This window comes from Myripristis murdjan, chromosome 9 (genome assembly GCF_902150065.1).
Source record: "Myripristis murdjan chromosome 9, fMyrMur1.1, whole genome shotgun sequence".
In the NCBI taxonomy this organism is placed as follows: domain Eukaryota; kingdom Metazoa; phylum Chordata; class Actinopteri; order Holocentriformes; family Holocentridae; genus Myripristis; species Myripristis murdjan.
This window is the reverse complement of record NC_043988.1, coordinates 33748689-33770741: the sequence shown is the minus strand read 5'-3', so window position 1 is coordinate 33770741 and position 22053 is coordinate 33748689. Positions and strand designations below refer to the sequence as shown.

The 22053-nt window shown below is 39.5% G+C and overlaps 3 protein-coding genes across 3 annotated transcripts in view; 2 read left to right on the top strand and 1 right to left on the bottom strand.

Moving 5' to 3' along the window:
• Nucleotides 1–7021: 7021 nt before the first annotated feature.
• LOC115365644 (alveolar macrophage chemotactic factor-like) lies at nucleotides 7022–9044 on the top strand. Its single transcript, XM_030060744.1, has 4 exons — nucleotides 7022–7117; nucleotides 7685–7823; nucleotides 8000–8086; nucleotides 8314–9044. Exons 1-4 carry the CDS (start codon nucleotides 7054–7056, stop codon nucleotides 8384–8386), a joined length of 363 nt encoding a protein of 120 aa, XP_029916604.1. The 5' UTR covers nucleotides 7022–7053; the 3' UTR covers nucleotides 8387–9044.
• Nucleotides 9045–9867: 823 nt separating this feature from the next.
• On the top strand, nucleotides 9868–12615 carry LOC115364950 (interleukin-8-like). The gene is made up of 4 exons (XM_030059642.1): nucleotides 9868–9950; nucleotides 11080–11218; nucleotides 11661–11753; nucleotides 12133–12615. Exons 1-4 carry the CDS (start codon nucleotides 9884–9886, stop codon nucleotides 12203–12205), a joined length of 372 nt encoding a protein of 123 aa, XP_029915502.1. The 5' UTR covers nucleotides 9868–9883; the 3' UTR covers nucleotides 12206–12615.
• Nucleotides 12616–12746: 131 nt separating this feature from the next.
• cnot6l (CCR4-NOT transcription complex, subunit 6-like) overlaps nucleotides 12747–22053 on the bottom strand; it is a 28798-nt gene continuing 19491 nt past the window's right edge. The window contains exon 12 of the mRNA XM_030059640.1: nucleotides 12747–18341. Within this exon, the coding sequence (XP_029915500.1) occupies nucleotides 18120–18341 (222 nt within the window). The 3' untranslated portion in view covers nucleotides 12747–18119. The remainder of the gene's footprint in view (nucleotides 18342–22053) is intronic.

The following is a 22053-nucleotide window of genomic DNA, read 5'->3' as shown; positions in this document are numbered from 1 at the left end:
ACTACCACTGCTTTGTCTTTTACAAATGGAGTGAAGAATAGCTCCTGCAGAGAGAGTACATATCAACATTTATATTTTGACATTTTCATCATTTTATGATTGAACTTGAATGTGTTCAATCTTAATGTGTCCACCCTGTCATTGCAAAAAATGAATCTATATAAATGCTTTTCAGAAATTCAAAATATGTTTGTTAAAGTATACAGAGTCACCTTCCTAACGGATACATGTTGCTAGCTAATGGCCCAACATGTGCTCATTAAATGCAAACTTCAGCCAAAAATGTCCACCCTGTCATTGTCCACCCCGTCATCAAGTCTAGTTTTATAAAAGTTTTATAAGTTTTTCAGTGTTTTTTTGTGATAGGCCTACATTTAGGGACCAACATGTTTTTGTTTTGTTTATATTAATCTTGTTTTTTTCGTCTAGTTGAAGGTTTTATTTATTTATTTTTGCTGTTGTTGAGTGTCATTTCCAAATGTAGCCTACCTGTGCACAATTCAAAATACAGTAGGTGAAAAAAGTCATGTTTTGACAAAAAAACATTTGTTGACAAAACCGTAACATTGTTTCCTTTAAATATATATGAGGCACTTCACTATTGTCCACCCTGTCATGCCAAGGTCCACCCCGTCATGTCATTGTCCACCCCGTCGTGTTCATGTTTTACGTGAATAAATTATTATTTTCACAAGTTATCAAAACCTTTTGTGTGATTTTGCTCTGAAGAGATTAGGGCCAAACAGTATTATTTCAAAGTTTGACCAGATACCTTTATTTATAGAGTTTATTCAGAAAAGAAAGTACAACTTTCACAGATTTTACATATACAAACATATTTTTCCATAATTTCTGTATTTTTGAGAGATGTTTTCCAGAAACTAAAATATATTCCTGAACGAGGGACCAAATACCTTTCTGAAAATGTACATTTTGTAATCAATATATGATTAGAACATATTTACTCTATTTAGAAATTGTCCCATGACAGGGTGGACACATTTTGCAATTCGCTATGCTTGCAGTCAATTTATAAAAGGTGCAGGAGCTTGACCAACATGCATTTCTAACAGCTTAAGGTCTACTTTATACAATGGATATGGAGTTCAGTGGAAAATCTCATCTTTTTTTGTGTGACATTGGGAAGTCTCAATGGCACTCTATACTGATATTGACTCAGATATCAATATCTGTCACACACCCACCCACATACACACACACACCACCACCACCACCACCACCACCAAACATGACAGATGTGAATGTAGTGAATGTACTAAGGCTTACAACATTGGGCTCACAATCTTCTTGCCTAATAACTTCTGAGCTCACCATTAATGTGCACAACAATGGGGTAACAATGTCTTTAAAAGCGCTACAGGTACGGACACTGAGGTAGCAGACCTCATTTCCTCAGAAAGGCTGTTCCATAGCTCTAACTGAGAAGCACAGTTGCCTTTGGTTTTCACTGACACTGTTAAATGACTAAGGGGCCCTCGCTTGACAATTTCAGGCATCGGTTTGACTCAAGGAAATGAACAAGCATAGGGAAGAAGAATGCCTTTGCAGACATCCCTCTTGATTGGTAAAACTATAAAGAATATTTTGGCACAAAAACTTAATAATCACTGCAGTGAGCATGCAGTGAGTATACTAGGGTTGGGAATCTCTGGCATGAGGCCGATTCGATACATATCTAGATACACGGGTTACGATTCGACACAGAAACGATATATTTTTAATAGAGAACGATTCGGTACGATTCGATACAGTTTAAGAACGATACGATTCGATACGGTTTAAGAACGATACGATTTGATACGGTTTAAGAACAATACGATTCGATACAACCCTAAAAACAATACGATAGTTAACATTTGTTGATGTAGACTGGGCATCACCAAATGATGGACTGCGGTCTGGGCTCGGAACCAGTGGCGGTTCTGTCCAGACCCGTGACAACAAGAGAGCACTTTTTACTTCAGATCTTTTGTAGCACAGAGGAAATATGCTTCTCAAACACTCACTATTTAGTGTTAGTGTATGATTATGAGTTGTAGAACATAATAAATTATCTTGAAGGAGTAGATGTTTACCAGTAAGTTTGACTCCAATAATTTAACAATATGTTAAATAATTTAACAATATGTTTAGATTATTATTTGTTTTAAAAATGTAAATTACTTATCAAACAGACCTAACAATTCAACAATGAATGAGCAGGAGCATTCCTGTGATAACATAGATTGAATATGAAAAATAAGCCAAAGTGATACCTCTTCTCTGAATAAACAAGCTAAGCCAGTGTGCTGCTGTCAGCCCGTGATACATGGTAGCATATATACAGCAGAGTGGCACCTCTTCGCTTTGTTTCACAATCTATGTCAGTGCGCTGCTGTAGCTGGAAAGTTTCTTTGCCTTTTGGACTCGTACGGTGCCAGTGCAGTTGTTGTAAATTTTTTTCTTGGTGGTGCAGGTGCAGGTGAAACGACTGGAGGGGTTGTGCCACCCAGATTTGACCTCACAGGGCGCGAACCAGCTCCGCGCTGCGCCCTTCTCGGCGCGGACGGGTGCGCCCTCGCGTCCCGCGATCACATACACAATGAATGGCTGTGGTGGCCGAGGTCTGCGCCGAGCACACGCTATGTGAAAGCCCCTTAACGTTACGGAGCATGCGGGAGAGTCCTTTCGTGAGCTCTCGCGTTGTTTAGAGATGAAAACTGTAAAGCCTCAGGCAACCGATTCATAGTCTCGCGATATCCGATCCACAACTCTACAATCGATTCATCTAAGGATTCATGGCGGATTTCGTATCGATTGAGGAGTCTGCTACCGATACAGCCGTATCTCTCGCCCGTAAAATAGGTTATCCGGTCGCATCGGTGTATCGGACCCAACCCTAGAGTATACAGGGTGAGTGAGTGTTGGAGATATCTATCAAATATCTTGGCAATCCTTCACATTTCTACCCAGTAACTTAGACTTAGACTTAGACTTTCTTTATTGTCATTGCACAAAAAAACACAGCAGTGAGATTTTGGCAACGAAATGTTGTTGCTTGGCTTCCGGATTACAACAGAGATGGAATTGTGGGGCAGTTTAAATAATTAAAATATAGTCTATATAACTAGTGCAATATAATCTATATAACTAGTGCTAAAAAACAAGAGCTATACAATAATGAGTGCAATAGAGAATAAATAGATAAGACAGAATGTAAACAACAGAATAAACAGTGTAAACAGCAGAAACGTCGTAGCAGCAGGGTGGAGAGTATTTCACAATGGAGGTAATTCTCCTCATCCCAGGGGGTCTCCCGGTACTGGGCCACACACCCTGGGCCTGAAGAAACTATAACTCCATAAACATATTGCACTGTAATGTATTGTCCATACGACAGGATAAACAGTGTAAACAGAAACATTGTAGCAGCTGGGAGGGGGGGGGGAGGATTATTGCACAAATAGGAGGTAATTAATTTCTCCTCATCCCAGGGGTGTCTCCCGGTACTGGGCCACACACCCTGGGCCTAAAGAAACCATACCTCCATTAAAAATATTGCACTGAAGTGTAATTGTCCATATGAAAAAATGCCCTGAGAAATATTTGTCCATCAGAAAGATACTAACCAAAGAAACAAACCAGCCAGCCCAAGCTACCATTAAGCTCAGGCTTCCTCCAGGCCTTCAGGATTCCAACTTCCGATTGTCCATCCACGATGACCCCAAGACGTTCATCACAAAGAAATAGAAAGGCCCCAAAGGACGAAGACTTTGTTACTTGGGAGGTACTACAGGAGGTCCTTGGTCAGCAAAAATAATTTTATGACCAGATGCTTGATCGAATGGAGCCAAGTTTTAAGTCTTTCACTAAAATTGTGTTAGATTCTGCCAACACAAGAACTGATGGGCTAGTAAGGGAGATTCAAGACCTGAGAACAAGTCTACAGTTCTCACAGAAGGAACTTGATAACCTAAAGCTTACAAAGGATAAGCTAGAAGCTGAAATCCAAACTGCTGTTTCAGCTCAGAAACAGGTCCTCCCACAAAATGATTTTCTTGCTGAAGTGGATTACCGGGATAATCAAAGCCACAGAAATAACATTATCATAGACGGATTAGGCCCTGATTCTGCATCTGAAACATGGGCTGATACTGAAAGCAAGGTATGCAAGATGTTTACAAACAAACTCAAGCTGGACTCCAAAACCATCGAAATTGAGCGGGCTCATCGAAATGGAAAGTTCCAGAATGCTGATAAACCCAGGCCAGTGGTCGTGAAACTACTGAGATTTAAGGACAGAGATCTCATCCTCTCCAAAGCCAGAGCTCATCTCAGGAAGATAGAAATCTACATCAATGAGGATTTCTCTGACCCTGTCCGCAAGAAAAGAGCTGAGCTTATCCTGCCATGAAGGAGGCCAGAGTGAAGGGGAACTACGCCATCATCAGTTATGACCGCCTCATCATCAAACCTAAGCCTGGGCCCACCTAACTTAGGAAAATGTACTTGCTGCCGTGTCACTCAAGTCCATCAATGGACATGGACCAATTACCTTCTAATTACACTGACTGCAAGGTAAATTCGAACAATTTAATTACCCCCGATCCTATTTGTGTTACTAACAGGGATGACTCACTTTCCAGTGATCTATTACACAGTAATGACCCAGATATTAACTGTTTTTCTGAGTTGAACCAAACACTTTTATCTGATTGTAACTTTTTTTAGATGATGCTTTTAAATCTATAAGTGGACAATTTAAAAAGAAAAATTACCTTTCTTTCATGCACATCAATGCACGCAGTATCCCAAAGAACACTGACTTACTCACACTCTCCCTCTCTAATCTGGATTATTCTTTCTCTGCGATTGGGATATCAGAAACCTGGTTAAACAATGAAAATGCCGAATTGTATAGTATTGATCATTTTAACCATGTATATAGACGTAGAGATGATCAAGTGGGTGGAGGTATCTCCCTGTATCTCAATTCTAGACTGGAATACAAAGAGAGAGATGATTTAGAAAAATGTTTTACAACCACTTCAGGTGAGAGTGTTTTCACTGAGACAGGAAATCATGTCATCATTGGATGTATCTATAGGCCACCACGTTTGAGTATAAGTGACTTTAATTCTCACCTGACTGATGTACTTGATATATTATCTAAGGAAAAGAAGAACTGTTATATAATGGGAGACTTTAACATTAATATAATTGATTCTGTAAAAAATAAACATGTTAATTCATTCCTGGACATAATTGTCAAATCCCTTCGAAAGAAACAAAATGTACAAAACCTTTCTCTTGAATCCCATCCCGTTTCATCTAAATGAATTGAAAAAATACAGAAACAAATTAAATCATATTATAAGAGGGGCTAAGAAATATTATTACAGTACAAAACTGACAGAGAGTAAAAATAATATGAGCGCACTCTGGAAAGTCATTAATCTTATTCTTAATAAAAGGAAATACAAATCTCTCCCCAATGAATTTAAAGTTGATGGATCACTAATAAAGGATCCTTTAGCAATAGCCCACAACTTTAATACATTTTTTACTGAAATTGGACCAGAACTGGCATCCAAAATCCCTGAGGTCAATGAAAGTCCCCTCCAATTTATGAAAACACCACCTATAGGTGTTTTTCATTTGAGCCCCATCACCTCCATTGAAGTGTGTCAGATACTAGGATCCCTGAAAAATTCAGCTCCTGGATTAGACAATGTCAATGCAGAATTATTTAAAGTGATCTCTGATTCCATTGCCGAACAATTAACCCATATATTTAATTTATGTTATTTTATGTTAATTTATTTAGTCAAGATATTGTACCGCAGCAATTAAAAACAGCAAAAATTATCCCCATTTATAAAGCTGAGGATCCAACCATATTTACCAAGTATAGACCCATTTCTCTTCTCCCTACCATTTCTAAGATTCTTGAAAAGTTAGCGTACAACAGATTGCTGAGGCATCTTGATGAGAATGAAATATTAAACCAACATCAATATGGTTTCAGGAAATCTCATTCTACGTATATGGCCATAACACATCTTACTAATGAGCTATATAAAGCAAAGGATAACAATCAATCTACAATAGGAATTTTTCTACACTTGTCAAAGGCATTTGACACTGTGGATCATTATATTTTTTTACAGAAGTTTAAACATTTGGGACTAGTTACGCAGGCTTTATTGTGGTTCTCTAGCTACTTGGAGAACAGACTACAGTTTGCCACATTTAAAGGAGTAAATTCTTCTCCCCTTGTGGCAAAATGTGGTGTTCCTCAGGGATCAGTCTTGGGGCCATTACTATTCCTTATATATATTAATGATTTGTCAAATGTATCCGATCAGTTATCAGATGATACTAGTTTGTTTTATTCACATCAAAACCCAATAACTGTCATGAATGTTGTAAATAAAGAATTGAAAAAAAAAAAAAAAAAAAGGTTCAAAATCAACAAACTTTCACTCAACATTAAGAAAACTAATGTTATTTTATTTGGTCAAAGTTATAAGAAGAACCCTGTAAATATAACTGTAATTATTGATAATATGCCAATAACTAGAGTCAAATCAACTCATTTTCTTGGTGTACTTACAGATGAAAACATGTCCTGGAAACCTCAAATCTCACTTATTACATCTAAAATTGCCAAAAATATTGGAATAATGGGAAAGATTCGAGAAATGGAAAATTGTGCAGACAGTCTAATTAGTAGGTGAAAAATGATATTATGTAACAAATGTCAGTCATAGGATTGAAGGGAAGAAAATGTCTGCTGGGTAAGACAATGAAAATAGGCCATCTGAAAGAAAAGTCCAACCTTAATTCATTAAGTTGGGGCCCAGAATTAAAATGAACCATTTTGCATTTTTTTCTGTCAAAAAGGTAGAATCCCCTCCACCTTTACACGCACATGCACACACATACAAACAAATGACTTCCTTATTTGCAGCTTTATAAGCAGCAGCAACTCCATTCACTGTCAGACTGTCACATCCTCGCTGGTCCTGAAACATCAACAGAGCCACCAAGATGTCAATCAAACCACGTCTCCTCCTGGCTGCTGTGGCTCTCTGCTGCATCATCAGCCTGCATGGTGAGATAGTTTTGTCTTCTAACCAGATGTGTAATTACATAACAACTTTGTAATCTACTTTCAAACTGGCACTATACTGTTTCTCTTGTGGGGGTCAGAGCCCATTTGTTGCTCTTCTTCCTTTTTCTTTTCATTCTTAACCTCACACTTTATGTCTTTTCCTCTCTTATTTTGATATTCTTGTCAGTTTTGCAATTATAGTTAACGAAACTAATCCTTTTATAAAAAATGTTACATTCGCAAAGAAAGACATTTTGCATTTCAACTCAAACTGAACAATATGAAGGTTTTGTGTGTGTTTGTGTTTTAATATTCATACCTGACATGCCAGACATTGTTAATTTTGATATTTATAATAGACCTACTCCATTGCTACTGAGTGGAGTGCTATGTGGTAAAAGTGATTTATTATGAGCACCTCAGCATTTGAACTTATTTTTCATGAGTTGTTGTCAGGAAGCCTCACAAAGTCAGACTGTTCTCAAGCACCACAGCATTAAATGTATTAGCATTAATTTATGCAAATGCAAAAGCAAAAGCTTTGATCTAGATTTAAACTGTTCCCAGCGAATTCTGCCATGGCACAAACTGGAAGAAGGCATCGGTGCATCTGTCTACAGACAACCAAGACCCCAGTCCCTCTGCGTGATATCAAGAAAATTGAGGTTATTCCCCCTGGAGGAAACTGTCGCCAGGTTGAAATCATGTAAGTAAGACTGGAGCATCATATGTAGAGAAAGACACAGTCAGCTATTAGCTGAATGCTTAAATGTGACAAAGTTAACCTTATGAAAATCACTTGTAGCTCAACTGAAACGCTGTTTTTAAAGTCATTTGTCTGATGTGACCCAGTGATAAAAAACATTTTTTTCCCCCTCACAGAGTCACCAGGAAGAATGGCCCCCCTGTTTGCATGGATCCAGAGGCACCTTGGGTCAATTTCATCAGGAAACTGCAAGAACAGCAGAGGTAATTTTTCTCCTCCGTACAACTGTTGCTACAGATTTTAAATCATGCAGAAGGTAAGAACACAAATCTCCTTACAGGGAGTAGTCTGAGACAAACCCTAATCAGATGGAGGGTCTGTGACAACTGACTGTTTTTTATCTGAAGCCTCAGGGAAAATAGAAGTCATATTTATATTGTTCACATTTTCCTTTGCCATCTTTTTTTTTTTTTTTTTTTTTTTTAAACAGGAGCCGTTTGAGGACGGAGACCCTCAACTCTACCACTGTCTCACCCACTACCATCCCAGATTTCACAAACTAACTTCAGATAAAGTCTTCTGGATACAGAATGGCTTCATTCCAGTGCATGAAACTGTGTATTAACAACAGGTGAAGGCACTGGTCATGGCTATTTTGGCTGACTTTTTGAGAAAAAAAAAATCTCACGTTTCAAGATGCCCTTTAATGATTTTGTGACTTTTGTTCTACTCAGTTTCTGTACAAACCAGTGTTGTTAACAGTTTCTAAATGAAGCAGTAGTTGCTAAAATCATATTTACTCCCTTCAGCTTGCTGTCATTGGCTTAAATGCCCAAAATGAATTTGCCTTTTTTGTGTGAACCTATGAAAGAATTGTAGGTGCAATGCTGTATTAGTACTTCATGAAAATTTTCCATATGTAATAGGAACTTACACAATGTGCTCACACTGTTTTGCTACAGTTTTATTTTAGTCTGAATGCTTTCACAAATAGCTCAGTATTCCTGAGTTTATTTCTGTGCATCACATACGATGCACAGAAATTTAGACATGTTTACAATATTTTTTGGCTAGATAGGATGTATATCAAACTCCATATCAATTCTGCAATGTGTTGTGTAGCTTGCATTCAGCATTTTATATTGGAATTGCTATAACCCCTGTATCATGTCAGTGATCTGTTGATCACAAAAGAAAATAAAAGACAGAAGACTTCAAAAATGACATTTGTTTTATTGGGAGTGTGGAGAGATGATACAAGTGCTGTTGAACATGTATGGTTTCAGAGGTGCACACACTGGAACTGCTCAGAAAACAAAGGCTGTATAGTGATAGCCGTCACAGACATCCCCCTTCATCAATTTATTCTGTATTTTTCATATTCTCATATGTTATCCAGTACCAGCAAAGAATGATTTCAATCTCAAGACACTGCATCCTCATAACCAGTATGCCCCTTTAACATCTCTTATGAAGCTTGATTCACTTGACAGCTGCTGGAGTTATAGACTACAGGCTGCAAATAATCAACATTTCACAAGAAAATGGCTTTTATCACAAAAAGATAATACAGCGATCTCAAAGATTTGTCTCCATACTGTGCAGCACTGTAAAACCAGACTGAGCTACTTTAAAAGTTGAAGTTCATAAAAAAAAACAGTCAGGATGACACTACCTTGTTTAATATTGGTGGGTAGTTACTGAAGAGTAAGCAGGTCTAGACTGAACCATTGGTCAAGGAGCTGTTTCAAATTTAGCACCTTTAGAGAAATCGAAAATTGTGTAGACAGTAAAGTCCAGTGGAGTGAAGAGAGTGCGTAATAGATAAAAGCAAGAGTGAGCTATTTGGAAAGTCCAACTCAGCAAAGTAGGAAGGCATAATTCAAGTAAACAACAATTTTTGCATGTTTTCTGTAATACTGGAAAAAGTAGAGGCTTTCCCCCCACCACGCACAAACACAAACACTTCCTCATTTGCAGATTTATAAGCAGCAGTGACACTATTCACTGTTAGACTGTCACATCCTTGCTGTCCGTGAAACATCAACAGAGCCACCAAGATGTCAATCAAACCAAGTCTTCTTCCTCTGGCTGCTTGGATTCTCTGCTGCATCATCAGCCTGCATGGTGAGATTGTTTTGTCTTCCAACCAGATGTGTAATGTAATAGCATTCACTATGCTTTATAATCTGGGTTCAAATTAGCATAAACTACCCCCTTCCTTTTGGGGCAAGATGTTTACACATTTGCTACTGCTACTTTGTTTGTTTGTTTGTTTGTTTGTTTTAAATTTCACAGTATTACTTTTTTTTCTTGTCCCCTTTTTTTTTGTATATTTGTAATATTAGGAGGTAAAGTTAAAATTAAAGGAAAATTAATCCTTACCAAAAATATTTACATTTTGACAGCCAGGTAGTGTGTATTTCCACTGAAGCTGAAAAACATAAAATGCCCACTTTTTAATCTGTCATGCTATATGTGCAACTATACATGATTAAAGTAAATGTATATAATAAGAAGAAGAAGAAGAAGAAGAAGAAGAAGAAGAAGAATACTTTTGTAGAACACTTTTCAAAAAATGCTTTACAAAGAAATCAGTGGAACAACAGAAAATAAAATGGAATTAAAACAGAATTATGATTATGGATTAGGCTTGTGTGGCGAAGTGGACCAAATAGGATAACTTCAGATTTCTAGTCATTTAACTATAATAAGCTTGGAGCTTTTCAGTGTGACGTGCTGTGAGAGGTGATAGGGTGATCTGATTGGATGGATTTCTAGGTAGGTACAGTGGCATGTCATCTGCATACAGTGGAAATCGGTGAAGTTTACAAATAAAATAGCCTAAAGGGATTTGGGTTAGGGTTAGGGTTAGACATTGACATTTGAAGATAGGTCTAAAATGATTAAAAAGTATGTTTTTTTTTTTTTTAAGCAGTTGGATAACACCATGCTTATAATGACTGAGGCAGGGTGGAGACACGTATTCATGTTAGGCACAAAGTACAAAGGCAACGTATAGTTGACAGGAAAAGCTGATCATATGATTTATGGAATTTTTGAGGTTTTCAAGAGTTGTTTCAAGAATTTCAAGAGTTAGGGTTAGGGTTAGGGTTTTGAACAAGACTCTAATTTTTTAGTGGCATTGAGGTAGAATGAGTTGTCATGAGGAAGCCTAACAAAGCCAGACTGTTCTTGCACAGCACAGTATTAAATGCAAATTCACTGACTGACTTTTGACTGAAATTGTTCCCAGTGAATTCCTCGTTGGGATTAACTCACTCAAACTATCGGTGCATCTGCCAGCGGACAACCAGCGTGTGGATCCCTCCTCGTGCCATCCGGAAAGTTGTGGTTAATCAACCTGGAGGACGCTGTCGCCAGACTGAAATCATGTAAGTGAGCAAGTGAGACTAGTGTGTCAGATGTATGGAAAGACAAACTTTGGGGAGAATTAGTCATTCACTGTTACATCAAATGAATATCCCCTCAAAGTCAAATGTCAAAAAACATCCTCTCTGTTGCCTTCGAATGCTTTCGTTTCCTCTGCGCTACGGATGCATGATAGTTCTGAGGTCACAGTAATGTTTTGACAGCTACTGTCAGGATCTAATCAGCTTGTGACCTTTGACCTCCACCGTATTGGCTGAAGTGAAGTTTATTATTGTGCTATTTTGCTCCGGATGAGAGAATCTGCTAAATGCTTAAAGGTGAAATTTATGAAAGTGTAGTGAACTTTTTCGTTTTGTTGAAATACTATTACAATTTGTTGTGTGAAATCATTTGTTTGATGTGATCCAGTGATAAAAACAATATAATCCATTTTTTTTTCTCCAGAGTCACCCTCAAGAGGAACAATCGCTCTATTTGTATCAGTCCAGAGGCAAAGTGGCTCGACAAGTTCTTCAGGGAATCCCTAGCCTTGCAGAAGTAAATATTTTTTGTCCATTCCTTTCACAATCACAATCACATAGTTTAGGTTCTTACCCATATGGTGGCATTTTCCCCTCTATAAGAGTATAACAGATCCTCCAAATTTGACCTGTTAACTCCCTCCTTGCTGTGAAACCTAATGTTTCACAGAGTTCTTCTGCAAAATGAATGACCAGCAAACACCATTTTAAGCTGAAAATGTTTTTTGAAGGATGCATAATATACACTTGTTTGGGATTCATTACTGACACACTTCCAGCCCTCATGCTTGTTTAGCGGTGAGACTACTGTTTCACCTTCATGCTGCTCTCACCTCATTAGAATTACTCAGCCTTTGTCCTTATTTTTGTGTGTTTGTGTTTGTGTGTAAAAACAGTTCCAACCAGATTCCCAAGAATGTCACGTCTACCGCTACCTTGCCCTCTGCCCCATCAATGTCCAAAAATTAACTTCCAGTGCATGGGCCTGTGGATCAACACTGCTAATTCATGGCAGCAGTTTTTAACTGAATCTCAGAAACATCTTAACTTTCAAATGTCGTTTTATGACTTTTTAATATTCACTTTCTTCACAAACCAGTGTTAAGAGTTTTTTACTCCCAATGTAAATTAGAAGCTCACACGGTGCATTCACGCTGTTACAGCTTTGTAAGCATATATCAATCACTTTCAATGTTATTCTGATCTGAATGCTTAACAAAGATTAAGATTTCTAAATTAAGACAGTTTTAAAGTTGTTTTTTTGTTGTCATTTCATTGCTATATACCACATATATTTGCACTGTTACATTACAGAAATTGTAACTGCATGTGATTGTGAAGAGTCTTAATCACAAAATACATAAAATAAAGTTTTTTTCCTTCCCAATTATTGAGTACATAAGAACATGTATCAAATCAGCAATCTGCTGCAAACGTGTCTTGCATGCATCCTGTAATAAGATTTATTGTCATTGCACGAGAAAATAGAAAAGCACAAATGAGAGAACTCTTTAAAAATGACATTTTTTATTGCCTACAGGAAGTGGGGAGAGTGGGAGTGTGGAGAGATGATACAAGTGCTGTTGAACATGTATGGTTTCAACTGAGGTGTACATACTGCAACTGCTCAGAAAACAAATACAGTGGTAGCCACCGCAGACGTCTGCCTACATGCTTTCATCCTCCCTCTAAGTTTAACTGAATAATTGTGCTGTAACTGTACCTTGTGGCTTACGGTGGCTAAAGAGAGCACAACTTGATTTTCCCCAGTCATTTCATCTTTGGGCCTTGAGCTACAGCGCAGCAGCATCTCAGCAAGCTCTCCAAAAAAATAAAATAAATGGCACCTCTGCAGCAGCTACATCTATATTCGTTTTGTCAGAGGAACACAACAAAGTCAGCACCGCCACCTACGGTTGGCAAACTTTCACTCGTTCCTGCAGGCGTAGTTTGGGTTGCCGCAGTTCTGCACCCTTGACATTTAAACTGTCAAACATGCACACTTTGGCTTCTGTAATACAAAGCCTGCTCTGTCGAGGTTAGCACTTCTCAAACATGTGCGAATGAGGCCGGACAGTCCGCGTGTTTTCATTCTAACCATTAGTTCCTCCTCCACAAATCTGTAAATTCATCTGTGACAGGAGTTTGATTTGGACTGAAAACCTGCAGACTCTCCAGCCGACATGGCACATCGTCGAGAGCCACAGATCTATAGTCTGCCAACAAGTGTGACATAGTTTTTAAATACAGGTACAAGTGCAGTTCTTTTAAAACCTCTTGAGAAATATAGCACCTTGTTGTTGGCGACTGCTGGTGGCCGAGGATCCTCGCCCAGTTAAACTGCCCCTGCTGAACATGAATGAGCGGCTTTGCTGTACCAAAGGCAGAAGGCAGCAACTGAAAACAATATGAAACTGGTTTTTGAGGAAGTAGCTGACAGAAATGAATGCTTTGTTTAGAGGTGACAGAGATGACTAGTCCTTTTCACTGTTTTTGAATATTCAGACGCCCTTTTCTCAAAATTAAAATTTTGAAGGCAAGCCAGCGTTCTTCCTCTGTGCTGTTTAGCAAAGGTAGTGACGTTTTTTATATTGCCCAGCCAACCGACTGGTATGAAGCTATTTGTACAATTAGTAAAAAGTTCTTTTATCCTCCACTGAGCCACAACGGACTAAGAAATTGAACAATTTCAATCACAAATTGTTCTGCCACAACTCAAGTTACTGCCTTTCTCCTTTTAGGGCAAAGCTTTCATTAGGCAACGGTTTACTATTAAATGGCCTTATTCCAGCAACAAGTGAATACAGATTAAAGCACTGTAAATGTGCAAAAACAGTCAGGACCGAGTAAAAATCGTCCAGATCCTACTTTGCATTTTGTACCAACACAATTCTGTTTGCACACATAGCTGTATTTTGTTTGTGTATCCTTTTAGTCCTTTTAAGTGTATTATATATCAGATCACTTTGGTGGATGTTGTATGCTTACACCGCTTTCCTAATACGCTAGAATAAAGCCATTTTGAAGTTCTACCCAGTGTCTTTTAGATGATGTTTCTTGGCGTTAGAAGCAGCAACCTAGCCTAGTTGGAGGCAGTCAAATTCAAGATAGGTAGAGCAGACGGAGGATCACCTGACAAAGGTTACCTGCAAATACAAAATGCTCCTAACTCTCCCCTAAGGTGGCTTAGCATCTCAGTGGCCACCCAAGACTTTGCTAACAACCTAATGCAGCAATCATCTTGCAGTTACATGTCTACGGAGTACACCTGAATGCACAACTCATAAAAAAACAATGACCAGAAACTGGAAACAAGGTTTTTTTTTTTTCTTCTTCTTCTTCTTACATTCAAAAATTGCATGCGATGATGGTAATGATAATCCTGTGAAAGATACAGCGAGCACTCTGCAGGGGAAACTACAAAAACTCACCATGGGAAAACACTGGACTACACAGGTGAGAGTTTGCATCCTCGCCAATGCATTGCTACACAGTAGTGCGCCCACCGACATTCAGCTATCGATGTGGATCTGGTAGCCTTGTTGGTAGAAAATATGGCAAACAAGAGGATGATTTGTCATTGACCATAAAGGTACAAAAAAGCTGGTTTCACAAAAACGCTGCGACTGAGGCTTGTTGGAACCCACTCTGAGGCGAACAAGGTAACTCGAGTCCCACGACTCAGGTTCAAATCCTCATGATCTCATTCCCAAAGGTTGGTTCAGGATGGGATGGCTGGGAAAGGATGGAGGGGTGAATGGATGGATGGAGGGGTGGATGGATGGACGACGGCGCTGGGTTTCTCTCTGAGCGTCTCGGTCTCATGGGCAGTGCTGCTGTTGGAGAAATTGTACAAACTAGGCACGTTGTTTGTAGAAAAAGTATGTGAGGTGTGCTCTACAAAAAAAAAAATGGTCAAATGCCTGCGGATATCGGAAGTTCAATGTTCTGGTCGAAAAAGAAACGGGCTGTGGATGTTGTATGAGATGTGTGTGAAGAGAGACGGTGAAGCGGAAGGGATCTGGGAATCCTTTTTTTGGGGAGGGGAAACTAAAGAGGGGAAACACCAGCTGGAAAGAGGAACAAAACCGAAACAGAATTTAGATTGAGGATTATCTCTGAGCGAGACCAACTCTGAGAGGACATTTCGATTTGCGGTAGAGAAATAAAAGCCATCAAGACAATTTGCTTTTAAATCTAGAATATTTATCTTTTTCTTCTTTCAAAAACTCGGTAATACTGAATCGTACAAAGTACCAATTGAAGACTGCATTTCAGTTAGAGACAGAAAATGCCCACTATTGAAAAACAAAGTTCGACGGAGACAATGGGTCTCTACAAGAATATTGTTGACAAGTGGAGGGTGAGTATTCACATATGACTGCTTAGTGCACGGGCAAAAAAGTACACCACCACGTACATCTTTGAATTGTGACCAAAAAACAAAACCCCCCAAAAAACACCCCTTTGTAGGAGAACGGTACATTCCCCTCGCAGATGTCAAAGACGCCCAGTCACCAAAGACACTTCAATTTTTCCTTATATACAACTGTCATACAAATCAGAATACCCCATGAAATGAATTTAGGAGTGAAGTATAGGCCTCAAAATGCTCACAAAGGCTGACTTCATAAACACCATCTACACTGGAGCCATACTCGTTAGCGTTAAACATTGTTAGAGTAAAATCATGTGCAAATGAAGCAAAGCCGAGACTGCTGAGGCCGGTTAAATTGGTTGACTGCGGCTTAAAGCTGAGTAGTTTACCGTGTGCCGTGTTGTGTGTTGGCACCGTTTACCCAAAATGTATGGCTTTATTCAGATACCAAACAGAGCAAACGCCAGTTTATAACACAATAACTCACTCTCAAAGAGTCAGGGCTTACTTAATTATCCACCAACTAGGCACTATAGTGTAAAGTAACGTGTGCCAGATATGTTGAACACTACAAATGTATGTGTACAGTTGCAGCCACTGTCGAAGTCCTCCTGCACACAGTTATCCTGCCCATCCCTCATTAATACTGCAGGGAATTCTTTCACGTTAAAACTCTTTCTGTCTATAATCCAATCACACTGACGACCAGGTGGTTTGTTGTACCATCTGAGCCCAACATGAAATCTCCAAGCAGATCCTGGGGATGGAGCAAGAGTGCAGCAGGTAGTTTTAACGAACATGAGATAAGAAGAAAGACTTCTACAACAACTACGTCTGAAACATACAGACATTATCCAAGTCACTTGGACAGACCTGTGCTTATAAAGTAGTTTCAAAGCAATAGCTTCCTATTTGGTTTTGCTCATACGTCACGACTCTACAAGTCCTTCGTTTGAGAGGTACTGCTAAATGCATAGCATAGCCCTGAGATACAACTTAAATAAAGGGCTATCACTTTTAGTCAGACTAACGTCAGTCATGTAACACACGGGAATCTGGCATCGAAAGGCCGTCACAACAAATTTCATGGTGAGCCTTCAGTAATACATTCGGCTCTGGGTCAGAAATCACCAAGTGATTCTCCTTAGTATTCTCTCTCAATTGTTTCAGATACCAATAAATAAATATAGTTTCACAATGACAGAGCATATGTCATTAATCTTTGTAATTAGTCTTTGGCCAGTCACGTGCTGGGAAACAGGATAATACCATCATTAACATGGTAGGTAGGTTAAAAAAAAAAAAAAAAAAAATCACTGCTTCAAAAGCTAAAGACCTAAAGCACAATATTAGTGATTGCCTGGGTTGTGTTTCAAATAAATATCATCTATTACATCATTTTTTTCAAAGCAACTTATTAAGCAGGAGGAATGATTTGGTTAAAATGCTAATAGTAGTTAGGGATCCTCCTCGTTAGGTGTTTGACACTTCATATTGCTGCAGTAAAACTCATGAACTGCATCAATCAGAATTAACTGAGCATGAACAAGTAGAAAAAACAAAACTGATATGCCAAAACTGCTGGTTGCCAAGTTAATTAGAATATTTGGAAATAATGAAGGCCTGTGAAAGAGATGCTGAGAGGTACAAGACTGGCAACATAAACAAGTGGGAAAAAAAAAATCAAATAAGTGAATGCAGTAGCAGCGTAGTAACGTCCAAACAGCGCTGTGTGAATGTGTCATCAACATTTAGCAGAGCTGGGAGCCGCGAGATTTATGAGCAAAGATTCATAAAGCTCGCAGCTGAGGCGTGAGGTCATTTCATCTTCCAATTTCCTCACTGAACACAGATGTAGTGTTACGAAGATGTTACCATACTCTTTAACACAACAAAGATGCTGTGACGCAGCGTTAAAATTATGTTATCATGTTGCCTTTCTCAAACAAGCTCATGATCCCACAGCCTTGTGATTGTTAAAACGAAAAAGCACAAAGCAAAAAAACAAAACAAAACAAAACAAAAACAAATGCAGATTTGTAGATTATTTGAAATTTATCGTGAAGTGTAGTGGAATTCTTTCATAAAAAAAAAAAAAAAAAAAGTTAATGATTGCCAACGTAGAAGCAGAATCTACAAGCTGTTATGATCATTTCTAAGAAAAAAAAAAAAAAAAAAAAATTAGGACATGGGGCTTTGACACAGCAAATTAATCCCAAGCCCACTATTTGGTATCAAACTCTTCAAGGGGAGACAGAGATAGATAAAAAAAAAAAAAACAAAAAAAAACATTACAGTGTGCAAAAACACAAAAAAGGAGCAACAATGGGCAAATACTTCACTCCTTTCGGGAGGGTGGGGTGGGTTGGGTTTTGTCTGAGTTTAAAACGTGATCGGTCGACTGTACAGGGTCCTGCAGAAGGACGGGGGGTCTGAGGAGAGTGTTTGAAGGGTGGGTGGGGGTGGAGGTGAGAGGTCAGGGTGTGTTGGGGTCATCGGGCTGCACTACCTGTGGACTGGCAGGTGCAGCCCGTTGAGGGGGTTGAGCGGGTGGGGCAGGGGGGGGTGCAGCTCCAGCTGGGCCAGCAGGGAGAAGTGGTCCGAGGGGATGTGGGGGTGGGGGCAGCCGGTGATGTTGTTGTCGATGAGCCACTGGCTGTCCAGCGGGCCCAGCAGGCCCAAAACACTCATGTGGGTCTTGGAGAAGAAGATGTAGTCGATCACACCCTGCAGAGAGACAGAGGGAGAGAGAAACATCGAGTCGAGTAGACGTCTGAACAGGATGAGTTTTCTTCAAGTCACGTTCTGAAAAACTAAAAATACGAAAATCAAAGGACTTCTTGTCATATCATTCGAAATAAAGCCCTTGGGAATGCGCTCCATTACAAAATATTACCTTTTCAGCATCTCTTTATGGTTTTGGTTCCCTCTATATTCACTATAATAATGCATATCAGTCTAGAAATACAAATCTTACTCTGACATTTCTCTGACTCTGGCAAAATTGTCGTATTTTGGTCTGGTTCTGGCTAACTGTGGCTGGCTGGACGTTAAACTCAGCACTGCGCACGACAAAGAAAATATTTACAGATCCACAGACTAACAGTAAACAGTTGTGAAGTGCCTATTTCAGATGAAGTGATTAAACCGTACAAAAAAAAGGGCCTGACAGTAAACAGAGTGATGCAACGATAACTCTTCCTGTTATTAAAGAGACTATTAGGGTCAGCAGTAGTTCCACGGTGCAAAAACAATGTGCAGTGACGGTAAAAGGTGAGTAAACTGTGGACCAGTGACTGACACTAAATACAGATCATTTGATAGAGTGACCATGACTATGGCAGTAATAAGCAATGACAGTCAGCATAGTAAGAGGATCAGCGTCAGACCCAGTACTCAACTCAACTGTGATCGTGTGAATGAGTGAGTGAGAATGAGCGAGTTTCACCTACAGCTCATAGCGAAACTTTGCAAGTAAAAACATAAACTAGAATTTGTACTAAAGGCACTCCTGAGATATCTCATTTGCAAGAGTGGGACTATCAACAACTATTTAAAAAAAGACGAACACAAATATAACCGCTAAACTTTTTCCTGAGATCAGATGATGGCGGCTGAAGAACAATTAAAACGCTGAGGGAAAAACGACGATGGAGGACTAATGAAGATCCCATAAGTCTACTGGGCACTTAAGGACATGCCAGATGATGAGTTCACGGATAAAAACAAGTGAGAAACTCCCAAGATTCACTGTGAGAACGAGCCGACTCAAACAGCTGGGAAGCAAAACAGCTGGGTAACATAATTGGATGCAAGACGAGAATACACAGCCAGTCCCAAACTGGACAGATGCGTTTGGTGTCCTCGTGTTTTAGAAAAGGTTGTTTCTCTCTGAGGAAACGGGAAGAATGCTCCCCATATGGATGTAAGTGTTGAGTTTTCATTCCTGGAATTGATAATCAATCCCTTTTGTCTCGCCGATGTCCACAGGGGGTTAAGAGGTCATGCAAAAACTCACTAAAGTGTTGCACAAGAGGGGTGCAAACTAGTGCACCAAAAATGCACTTTGCAACATCGGCTTCAAAGTTATTGTACTGCACATCAATTTTTTTTTTTTTTTAAGTTGGCGTAAGGACTTCACTCGCTCAGAAATCAAAAATCTAATCCAAATCAAAGAATGGCTTCAGTTATTGTTCCGCAAGTCTTGGACATGGTCGCCTGCATGTTACAGTGCCTTGCATAAGAATTCATACCTCTTGAACTTTTCCGCATTTTGCTACATTACAACCAGAAACATTAATATATTTAATTGAATTTTTAAAGACCAACACACAGTAACACAAAATTGTTAAGTGGAATGAAATGTATACTTTATTTCAAACTTTTTCTACAAATAAAAAACTGAAAAGTAGGGTGTGCAAAAGTATTCAGCCCCCTTTCTCTCTGTGCAACCAGAAGTTGCCTGATGATTCTTAATTGATCACCTGTTGACTTAATGACAAAATGGAGTTCACCTGTGTGTAATCAAGTCTCAGTATAAATACTGCTGCTCTGCCATGGTGTCAGAGGTCTGCTAAGAACACATTGGGGAGAAAACAGCATGATGAAGACCAAAGAACACACCAGACAGGTCCGTGAAAGAGTTGTGGAGAGATTTAAAGCAGGAGAAGGGTACAAGAAGATTTCCAAGACTTTCAACATCCCACGGAGCACTGTTCAATCAATCATCCGGAAATGGAAGGAGCTCCACACCACTGCAACCCTGCCAAGACAAGGCCGTCCCTCTAAAGTTTCAGATCGAAGAAGGAGGGCACTCGTCAGACAGGCAACCAAGACCCCTTTGATCACTCTAAATGAATTGCAAAGATCCACAGAAGAGCTAGGGGAATCTGTGCATAGAACAACAATCAGTCGTGCACTGCACAAATCTGGCCTGTATGGGAGGGTGGCAAGAAGAAAGCCATTGTTAAAAGAATGCCACAAAAAGTCACGTTTGCAGTTTGCAAACAGCCATGTAAGAGACACTGCTGACAAGTGGAAGAAGGTTCTCTGGTCTAATGAGACCAAAATTGAACTTTTTGGACTAAATGACAAACGCTGTGTTTGGTGTAAAAATAACACGGCACATCAGTCTAAACACACCATCCCCACTGTCAAACACAGTGGTGGCAGTATCATGATCTGGGGTTGCTTCTCTTCTGCAGGGACAGGGAAGCTTGTGCGAATAGATGGGAGGATGAATGGAGCCAAATACAGGGCAAACCCTGAAGAAAATCTGTTGGAGTCCGCAAAAGACCTGAGACTGGGACGAAGATTTACCTTCCAGCAGGACAATGACCCGAAACATACAGCTAAAGCAACAACAGAATGGTTTAAAGCAAACTGTATCCAAGTACTGGAGTGGCCAAGTCAAAGCCCAGATCTAAATCCCATTGAAAATCTGTGGAGGGATCTCAAAATTGCGGTTCACAAACGCTCTCCATCCAACTTAGCTGAGCTGGAGCTGTTTTGCAAGGAGGAATGGGCAAAAATTTCAGTCTCCAGATGTGCAAAGCTGATCGAGACATATCCCAATAGACTTGCAGCTGTAATTGCAGCAAAAGGTGGTTTGACAAAATATTAACACACTGGGGCTGAGTACTTTTGCATGCCCCACTTTTCAGTTTTTTGTTTGTAGAACAAGCCTAAAATAAAGTATACATTTCGTTCCACTTCACGATTGTGTGTTACTGTGTGTTGGTCTTTCATATAAAATTTCAATTAAATATATTCATGTGTTTGGTCGTAATGTGGCAAAATGTGCAAAAGTTCAAGGGGTATGAATATTTATGCAAGGCACTGTAGACAAACAAGGCAGAGGGCTCGCCCTCTGAGAACCTCAGCTCAGATCAGATCAGAGAACGCCATAAAGAGAATTATAAAAGGGGCTTTAAAGGGTAATTCAACACTAAATCACAAAAGGCAGAAAACATTTGCTGCGCTGCCCTCTGGGGGCTGAGACTTGCAGGCATCAGTGATGTGTCCTCAGGTATTTTCCTAACAGCTGTCAATGGCAAAATACCTGCGGCCACATCACTGATTGGGTGAGGCCAGAAGTGCAACCTGCCTGAAAGTGTTAACCCCTAGAGGGCAGTGCATCAGAAATTTAGCGCTGGTGCTGGGTCACTCTTTAAGCTGGCAATGGTGCCAGCTTCCAAAAACGAATTATTTCTGCTATGAAGCAAAACCCTTAGCTCACAAATCAAGCTGTGTTTAACTGGGTTTCATTAAAGCTGTGCAAATGGAGGATGTTCTTCCCAGAGTTTGACACTGTGACCCTAACCCTAACCTGTCCCCTTTCGGATATGCAAATATCTTTGAGCCCCCAACTTTGTTCCAAAACCAAAAAAAGTAGCTATTAGTGCAAATGTTCATAAATCCCAAAGTCACATTTTTATTC